General features: G+C 41.1%; 1 protein-coding gene across 2 annotated transcripts in view; it reads right to left on the bottom strand.

Annotated features, from left to right (window-relative positions):
* Window positions 1-1,827: 1,827 nt before the first annotated feature.
* Window positions 1,828-10,210, bottom strand: part of LOC107695624 (hyaluronidase-2-like) — a 17,443-nt gene continuing 9,060 nt past the window's right edge. For both annotated transcript variants that reach the window (XM_016495634.1, XM_016495633.1), the window contains exons 3-4: window positions 4,014-4,103; window positions 1,828-2,815 (exon numbers count right to left, since the gene is read on the bottom strand). In XM_016495634.1, coding sequence (XP_016351120.1) covers window positions 2,429-2,815; window positions 4,014-4,103 — 477 coding nt within the window. In that variant the 3' untranslated portion in view covers window positions 1,828-2,428. The remainder of the gene's footprint in view (window positions 2,816-4,013; window positions 4,104-10,210) is intronic.

Raw genomic sequence — 10,210 nt, 5'->3', positions numbered from 1 at the left:
CTGGAAACACAAATAAAGCCTTTCCAGTTTATCCCACACAAATAAAGAGCAGAAGTTCAGCAATTAAAGGGGGAAATCCTGCCTCAAAACAGATTTGTGCAACCTAGGCAGAAAAATTAAAAGGCATATTTGCTTGTGTGAACCGCACGCAGTTCACTTGATTTGACATTTACATTCACATTTTTGGCAGTTGTTACAAGACTTTCAAAAATTCCTCACTATCCAGCAGTGGTCTAAGAACATGTCTGAAATCATATTTCACCCCAAATTAAAAGAAAATAGTGACAAAAATTATATTTTTGCATAAAGAAACCTAATTATAGGACCATTTAGATCCTTATTCTTATTACTGTAAAGATTAATTTAAAATTCTATTTTAAATGTTAATATTAATTTAACAAACACATTTATAGTATAATACAATAATATATAATCATATCATAATATAATAATTTAAATTGTAATTTTATATTGTCATTGTCATTGTAGTGATATGATTTCATTTAAATCATGGTTTCCTTTTTTACTATTAATAAAATTAATGCATTACTATGAGGATCACAATGACAAAAATGATACTTTAAAAAATCTGAATGCATTACGATCATTTCTGGGAGCATAACTTATAGGGTTAGTTCACCCAAAAATGAAAATTGGCTTGTGTTTTACTCACCCTCGAGGCATCCTAGGTGTATATGACTTTCTTCTTTCAGACGAATCCAGTCGGAGTTATATTAAAAATTGTCCTGGCTATTCCAAGCTCTATCATTGCAGTCAGCGGGTGTTGCAGTTGAACAGTCCACAAGTCGTCAAATAAAGCACGCGCATCCATAATAAAACGTGCCTCACACGGCTCCAGGGGGTGAATAAAGGCCTCCTGTAGCGAATCCATGTGTTTTTGTAAGAAAAATATCCATATTTCAAACATAATAAACACTTTTCTCTCACTTCCGCCAACTGTCAAGCCGTTCCGGTGGATGACGCAGCACGTATGCGTTGCATGATAAGTGACGAAAGCGGAGAGACAACAAAACAAAACACCAGTAACGAATTAGAAGTACAAACCGAAGATTTGCAAAGAAAAATGTCAGAGGATTTCGATATTTCGGCTTCCGCGTATGACAGATAACGGAAGTGAGAGAAAAGTGTTTATTACGTTTGAAATATGGATATTTTTCTTACAAAAACACATGGATTCGCTACAGGAGGCCTTTATTCACCTGCCGGAGCCGTGTGAAGCACGTTTTATTATGGATGAGCGCGCTTTATTTGACGACTTGTGGACTGTTCAACTGCAACACCCGCTGACTGCAATGATAGAGCTTGGAATGGCCAGGACAATCTGCAATGATAGAGCTTGGAATAGTTAGGACAATTTTTTATATAACTCCGACTGGATTCGTCTGAAAGAAGAAAGCCATATACACCTAGGATGCTTCGAGGGTGAGTAACACAAGCCAATTTTCATTTTTGGGTGAACTAACCCTATTTATGAAAGTACCTGAAAAACAAAACAAAAAACAAAATGATCCTAAAACAGGCTTCATTTTCCTCAAGGAACATGTCATTTCTTTTGTAAATGTAATTTAATTTCTTTTAATTTTGGAGTACAATGTGTCATGGAAAACATAGTATAATAATATAGTATAATAATTTAGAAAAAATTTACATTTTGTACCTCGTTGTATTGCCTTTAGTATGACTTAATTTACAAATCATTATGATTTTCTTTTTACTATAAGAAAACAAATGCATAACTATGAGAATAATTTAAAAAATGTATTATGAGAATTTCTGGAAGGAAAATGCACAACCGTCATGAAAATAAATAAAAAACGATGCAAAAAAATTTAAATGATCCTACAACAGGCTCCATTTTCCTCATGTAAAATAATTTCTCTAATTTCTTTTAATTTTAGAGTGAAATGTGATACAGAAGGCAGGTTTCAATCTAAGTGAGGCTTTAATGAGGCAGCAGCATTGCAAGTAACAAAACGTGTCCCTTTAAGGAGCTGGTCATGTGACACAGCAGAAATAAGGTCACAACTGGTTTTACGCAGGTATAAAGGCAGCAAAGAAATAAAAAAGGCCTCGAATGACAGCGGAAACCACCACATCAATTACTTTTTATAAAAAATGCACACAGACAAGACAAAATTTCAATCGCACATACACAAACCTAGCCAAAAATCGCAATTCCACCTGGCGCAGTTCTTCCTCCCATGCAGCAGGAGGCGATGCACTCGACCCAAAAACACACTGAGCCACTGCTGTGCTGTACATACAGCTCACAGAGTTAGCGCGCGCATTCAAATTCTCCATTTCTGTTCAAATTCTAGCGAACAAAAGGCCTTCCTGCCGTTGACGTTGCGCATCTTTTGATGAGAAAGTCCAGCGTATCGACCTCAAACCGCTTCCACCGAACTCCTCAGTGCAGGAACCCCATCAAGAGCAGCGGCAACAGCAAAACCTGCAAAACCGTGGTCCAGACGAGGGCGGCTCTATTCCCAGCATCCCTCTGGCTGCAGTCGTCGCCGGCGTAGCCGTTATAGCACTGACACTGAAACTCGTCGCGCACGCGGCTCAGCTCTTCTTCTCCCATCTGGCCCGAGACCTTCAGCATGTTTCCCTGCCGCTCTATGCTGTGGGTGTTCGGGCTGAGATGCAGGTACGTGTCCGTGTCGGGACGTTTGCGAAGGCAGCGGCCGCGAAATCCGCAGAGGTTTCTGCTGCACTGCTCGGTGGCCGACGTCACGTTAAGTAGGTAGCGACCCAACGGCCCTCGCAGGTATTCGTTAAGACTGGAACAAGCCGTCTGGAAGATACAAGATTAAAGAATTAATCAAATACGACTTTTAGCATTTTTGTACATTAGGTTGTAAATTAGACCAATATCTTTCGCAATCACTAATTAATTGTCCAATATTTAACTTTTTATTTCATGATTATCTACTTCTGCATTGGCATTTTAAAAGAAATACTTACTCCTTGTGTCTGTTTCAAAATCGATAGAATAATGTTGTTGTTTTTTTTACTTAGAAAATAATTTATATATAATTTTAAGTTTTAAATTTTGTATAGGATTAATATAAATAGTCATTTAATATTTTTCATATGATTATACATATATGCATAAATATAAATAATTTGTGTAAAAATGTATATTTTGTGTATTTTATATATATGTATATATATTACACAAAATATACAAATTATTGTGTGTATTTTATATTATACTTTTATTATTTTTGACTTATTACTATAAATTATATATACACACACACACAAAACATACATATGCAACTCATTTAAATATAATTATTATTTTATTATTATTATTTGAACGCATTTTCATTTTAAGATTCATAGAAATTAAATAATATTTAATATGATTATACATTTATATAAATTATATATATATATATATATATATATATATATATATACCAGTCTTAAGTCGCTGGATTACAAATAAATAAAATTGTGCAAAATATTTAATTCAGCTGTTTTGTTCATTCTCTCTATAAATAAACAATAAGAGCAATGCCTGACAGATGATGAAAGAAATGTTGTAATAAATACTGTTAAATAAATTTAAAATAAACACTGAAAATTTCCTATTTAAATCATTATAGGTTTTTTAAATGAATGTTAGACAATGACAAAGGTAATCTTTAAGTAAAAATAGGAGAAATTAATATGCGATACATTAACAACAACAAAAAAAAATTAATATTGTCAGACACCCAATAAAGTATTGAAATATTGTGCATCCCTAAATAAACCCTATTATGATTCTAAAAGACCCCTCCTCCACATGTTAGAGTCCTGATCACCCTGTCAGGGTTTATTTTGTCATAATAACAGACTCATTGTACAGGACCCATTACTTATGTAGAATAAATATTTATCACCATCTGCCATTAAAAAAAAACAAAACAACATTGCTTGACCCCTAAAGTCAATTAATGTGAAGGAGGTGAGCTAATATCCTGATTAGGGCACAAACTTACATGACTGCTGGCGTAGTTGGAGTCGCCCCAGAGGATGACGCCCGCTACACCCAACGCCACGCTCTCGCCGATGGTTGACACCAGATCCGTCTGCACACAGACAGAAAGATTCGTCAGCTCAGCACGAATGTGAGGATCCCATCAAAGCTAAACAGGTGTTTTAGATAAGGCTTCATGCGTCACTGAATTCAGAAATAATCGCCTCACCAAACACTGAGCTTCTTGTGTGTTTGTGAATAGCTTGTCTGTGCGTATTTGTTCATCGTTCTGCCGTTTGTATATTTGTGACAAGTGACATCGGTGATGAACGACAAAGACTTCATTCTTCTCTTTCTTGACCACACACTTCGTCTTCAGCCTTTTCATTACATTAGTGACAATCACTCATTCACTCTTTGGCTTTTGTTGAGCTGCTTCACCTCTCGTTCCACAGACACTGACGTCAATTCCTGCGACAATCCAAACTTTTCTGCTTGATAAATGAATGAATGATTTCTCTATGACAGACATACTGTGTATCAAATCACAACAAGAAAACTACTTTTTGTCTATCATTACATTTACATTATGTCTGTCATATTTTACTTGGGCAAAATTGGTTTGTTTGTTTGTTTTTTATTATTGTATTAAAAATGAGAATGATTATTTATAATAAATTATTATAATTATTATATAAATAATCTTCTTTGTCCTAGCGATTTTCCCGCTTGGGTGCAGGGTCTGCTGTTCTGCACGCCCGTCTCCATTTGGCTCGGTCCAGAGCATCCTCCGGGGCGATGTTGGCGTGCCGCATATCGTTCTTCAAACGGTCGAGCCATCGCTTCTTGGGCCTTCCGCGTGGTCGCTTGCCGTGCGGGCTTAGTCGGAGTGCTGTTCTCGTCACCGATCCTTCGTCGCTTCTTACGACATGGCCATACCACCGGAGTCGTCCTTCTCGCATCTTCTCCACGATTGGGGCGATGCCCATCCGCTATCTGATGTCTTCGTTTGTCACGTGGTCCCATCGGGTCAGACCAAGACACCATCGCAGCATTCGCATTTCCATTGCGTGAAGGGCCTGCTCGTGCTTGGATGTTGCCGGCCACCACTCCGATCCATAGAGGGCTATGGGACGTACCACGGTCTTGTAAATCTTGGCTTTCATTCGAATGGGCAGGCGTCGAACGCACAGGATGCGAGTTTTGCACCATTTCATCCAGGCGGCATTAACTCAGGTTCAGGCATCCGGGAGGGTGTCGCCGTCGCTGCTGATGACAGATCCGAGATACTTGAAATTGGTCGCCTTCTTCAGATCCTTGCCGTCAATGCTGATGGCTCCGTTCGTCTAAGGCCCGCATTCCATATACTTGGTCTTCTTGATGTTTAGCCGCATTCCATACCTGTCATATTTTACTTGGGCAAAATTGGTTTGTTTGTTTGTTTTTTATTATTGTATTAAAAATGAGAATGATTATTTATAATAAATTATTATAATTATTATATAAATAATTATATTGTGAAATAAAATGAGAATAATTAAAATTACCATCCATTACCTATATATAACACTATATCAATATCCATTTTTCATTCAAATAATATATATCATCATTAATAATTATAATTAAAACGTATTCAATTATAAAATTCTAAGAACAATGATAATAATAATAACATTCATATGTAATACTAAAAATAAGAATATGAATAATTACAATAAAATGGCAATTATTAATTATAATTGTTATATCATTATAAAATAAATAGTGCTGTCAAATGATTAATCGCGATTAATCTATGGGACGTACCACGGTCTTGTAAATCTTGGCTTTCATTCGAATGGGCAGGCGTCGAACGCACAGGATGCGAGTTTTGCACCATTTCATCCAGGCGGCATTAACTCAGGTTCAGGCATCCGGGAGGGTGTCGCCGTCGCTGCTGATGACAGATCCGAGATACTTGAAATTGGTCGCCTTCTTCAGATCCTTGCCGTCAATGCTGATGGCTCCGTTCGTCTAAGGCCCGCATTCCATATACTTGGTCTTCTTGATGTTTAGCCGCATTCCATACTTGTCCAGTCAGGTCTTCCATTGCTGCGTTTGGTCTTGCAGCTGTTGACGGTCTTCGCTTGCCAAGAATACATCGTCAGCGAAGAGGAGCGACCACGGGTGGGCGTTTTGGATGTCATCCGTCACCGTGTCCATGCATAGGATGAATAGGAGCGACGAGATGGCTTATCCTTGATGGACTCCGACGGTGATGGGGAAGGACGGTGATGTTCCGACCGGGGTTTGAACCATGCTGGAGACGTTGCGGTAAAGCGCTTGGATCCACTGGACGTATGCCTCGGGCACGTTGTGGGACCGGAGGGCGTGCCAGATAAGGTCGTGCGGAATTTTGTCGAATGCTTTTTCGAGATCCAGGAAGGTCACGTGGACTAGCCTGTTCTTCTCCCGGTATCGCTCTACGAGGAGCCGGGCGGCGTGGATGGCATCCGTCGTTCCGCTGCCTTTGACGAAGCCGCATTGATTCGGCGTGACGGTGACGATCTGGCATAGTCTGGTGTCCAAGATTCGCTCAAATCTTCATGGCGTGGCATAAAAGGCGAATCGGCCGGTAGTTGGAGCATTCCGCGACGTCGCCCTTTGTTGTGCTAGTCGTCCAGGTCATCGGGGCCTTCGTCAACCATTCGGTTGAAAATGACGGCGAGGATCTCGGCACCTCTGCGCACAAGGAGTTTCCAGGCTTCGATGGGGATATCGTCGGGACCGGTTGTTTTCTCCTTCTTCATCTTCTTAATGGCTGTCTCCACTTCCGCTGTCATGATCGGCATGACGGGGCCAGAGATGGGGTGGGCGCTTTGGTTTGACGGATGAGGAAATTCGTCGTTGCTGATTTTCGCGAAGTAATCGCTCCAGCGCTGGAGGATGGCGGGGGCGTCTCGCAAGGTGTTGCCGTCGTTGTCCTTGACGTGCTTAACTTGGCCGAAATCCTGCGTTGCACGATGGCGGTTTTTCGATAAATTTTGTTTGCTCCCTCAGGGGCGTGTCCAGCTCTTTGTTTAGCCAGTCATGGAATGCGGCTTTCGCCACCGCGACTGCTCTCTTCGTCGCCGATTAGAGCGCTTTGTATTGTTCGTAGTCCAGTTGGCAGCGGGATTGGTGCCACACTTTGAACGCCGCTTTCTTCTCCTTGGCCGCCTTTTGCACTTTGTCGTTCCACCACCAAATTTGCTTGTCTATCATCCGCTTTCCCGGCTTCGTCTTTCCAAGGGCGCAACTCGCCGTTTCGTGGATTCGGCCTACCACGTCGCTCCAGATGGCGTCCACCAGCTGGTCAAGGTCCACGTCGTCGAGTCTGAGGGCGCCCCTTAGTTGATCCTTGTTCTCAGGGAGCTTCCACCACTTGATCCGCTCCGTCCCGGTCGTCCGTGCTCGCCGATGTTGTCCGAGGTCCAATTGGATGTCCACAACAAGGAGCTGGTGTTGTGGGCCAATGTTATCCAACGGGGATTAGCTTAACGTTGGTTGCCAGTTTCAGGTCGTGCCGTCTGAGCATTCAATAATCGATCTGGGTCGTTCTTCCACCGCTGCTGTAGGTGATGAGATGCGCCAGTCTCTTCGTGAAGAAGGTGTTGGCCACAGCAAGATCGTGGGCCTCGGCGCAGTCGAGGACTCGGTCACCGTCGTCGTTGCGGGTGCCATACCCTTGCCCGCCGTGTACTCGCTTGTATCCGTCTCGTTCCGACCCGACGTATCCATTCAGGTCTCCACCGAGCACCGAGCACCGAGCACCAAGCGTTCTTACGGGTCGATTGATCGAAGATGGGCTTCCAGGCTCTCCCAGAATGCATCCTTAACGTTGGTCGCGCACCCAGTTTGTGGGGCATAGCACGAGACGACTCGCATCGACGTCGATCCAGAGGCGATCTTGATGGACATAAGCCGGTCGGACACCCGGCTGACTTCCGACGATGCTATCCCACAGCTTTTCACAGACCGCGATTCCGATGCCATTCTGGGTGGATCGTTCACCGTTGTAGAAGAGCTTGTAGCCGTCGCCAATGTCCCTGGCTTTTGCTCCTTTCCACGTCGTCTCTTGAATGCACGCGATGTCGATGCGGCGGGTCTTGAGGACGTTGGCCAATTCGCGGCTTTTTCCGTTCATCGTACCGATGTTGATGGTACCCAATCGTAGTCGTAATCGGACTAGCGTCTTTGGCCCACCTCATCCACAGGCGGGTAGCCCTCGCCAATTTCTCACGCCGTTCGGGGCGATGACGACGCGTGTCGCCTAATACGGGGAATGCCCTAGCTTGATCATGTCCATTAGAGCTGACATTGCATTTGATGCAGCCGATGTTATCCCCGACCGATGCGCCGCTCCATCTGCCATCGGGTATAAATGTATAAATATACACAGTATACACACATATATTATACGTCTGACTCATACGTCAGAATGCTGTTCATAGACTTCAGTTCAGCATTCAACACAATCATCCCTCAACAGCTCATTCACAAACTGGTCCAGCTGGGGCTCAACACTTCGCTGTGCAACTGGCTGTTGGACTTCCTGACTGGGAGACCTCAGGCAGTACGGGTCGGCAGCAACACATCCAGCACCATCACACTGAACACTGGGGCCCCCCAAGGATGTGTGCTGAGCCCCCTCCTCTTCACTCTGTCCCGACCTTGCCCCCCCTCCCCTCTTTTGCCCCACGCACCACTGAACTCTGACCCTCTGACGGACTCTCCCACTCCCCCCTCCCAAATACACACACACACTGTCAACTTTAATCAGTCTGAATAAGCTCTTTTGCACTACAAATCATTATATCTTCACTGTTGTTTACTTCACTGGTTTGCACTCTATCTGCCATGTGCCTTGTGCTGCTTTATATATTTTTTTTACATTTTTACCTTATTTGTATATTTGTATAGTTGTATTTTATATTTAATCTGTATCTATCTGTATTTATGTTCTACTGTTAGTGTTATCTGTATGCACCAAGTGTCTGAGAGTAACGCAATTTCAATTCTCATGTGCTGTACATGTGGAAGAATTGACAATAAAGCAGACTTGACTTGACTTATGTAAACAAAAACTTTTATTTTGGATGCGATTAATTGTTTGAAAGCACTAAAAATAAATAACAATTATGATAATAGTATTAATATTTAAGAATAAGCAATAATAAGAAATATTTTATTAAATGACAATTATTAATTAGATTATTAAATTATAAAATAAATATAATTTCAACAACAATAATTTATTAGTAGTATTAATATTTAATAATATACTCATCATCATTATATTTTTATTTTATGATATACTTTCATTCTAATCAATAATTCACATTTTATTATAAATAATGTAATAATAAATAATAATAATATTTATAATTATTATGAAATACTAATTATTAATTAGAATAAGACTACAATGATCATAATAATAATCATAAAATGATACAAAAAAAATATCAACTGAGCGAGAATAAAATAATTAGTCTTATTTTTTAAATAAAGTATTCAGTATATAATGAACATTTTTCACTGATTCCAGTTTTCTGATTCGTGTTTACCATTACACTGCCAGAGTTTTCATTTTCATGTAAATTAAACAAAATATATCACAGTGTTGTGGTGATTTGTTGAACTTAGAGTGCCGTAAAACGTATTTGGTTTCATTTGCGTTAAGTGTAATTAGTGTGAATCTTTTACAGCAGAGTTTATTCGGACGAAAAAAACCTGTACTGTCTTACATGAGGCTGTTAATTCACCAGGTCATGTGACGAATTCAGACTCCAATGTCTCAAGAAACGTTTTCCACAAGGATTGTGTTATAGCTCAAGTGTGGCGTTCCTCTCAGAGACGTGCTGGAAAAGCGGCTTGGCTTGTGTTTTTATACCTGGCAGCGCTCCGACTCCCCACACACGTCTGACGAACCCCAAACGCCAAGCCTCAGTCATTCCCTTACACACGCAAACACTCCCTCACACACACGTCACACGCGCTGGCAATCTGGAGACCAAACACAAACAACCACCACACCGAAACGCGGACATGTCCAGAAGATGTTATGTGATACTCAGCCTCCTGACAGACCAGAAGTACTCTACAGACTTTAAAGGGGTCATATGATGCGATTTCAATTTTTCCTTTCTCTTTGGAGTGTTACAAGCTCTTGGTGCAAAAAGAAGATCTGTAAAG

Source organism: Sinocyclocheilus anshuiensis, unplaced genomic scaffold (genome assembly GCF_001515605.1).
Source record: "Sinocyclocheilus anshuiensis isolate Anshui unplaced genomic scaffold, SAMN03320099.WGS_v1.1 scaffold706, whole genome shotgun sequence".
In the NCBI taxonomy this organism is placed as follows: Eukaryota; Metazoa; Chordata; class Actinopteri; order Cypriniformes; family Cyprinidae; genus Sinocyclocheilus; species Sinocyclocheilus anshuiensis.
This window is presented reverse-complemented; position numbering and strand designations above follow the sequence as displayed.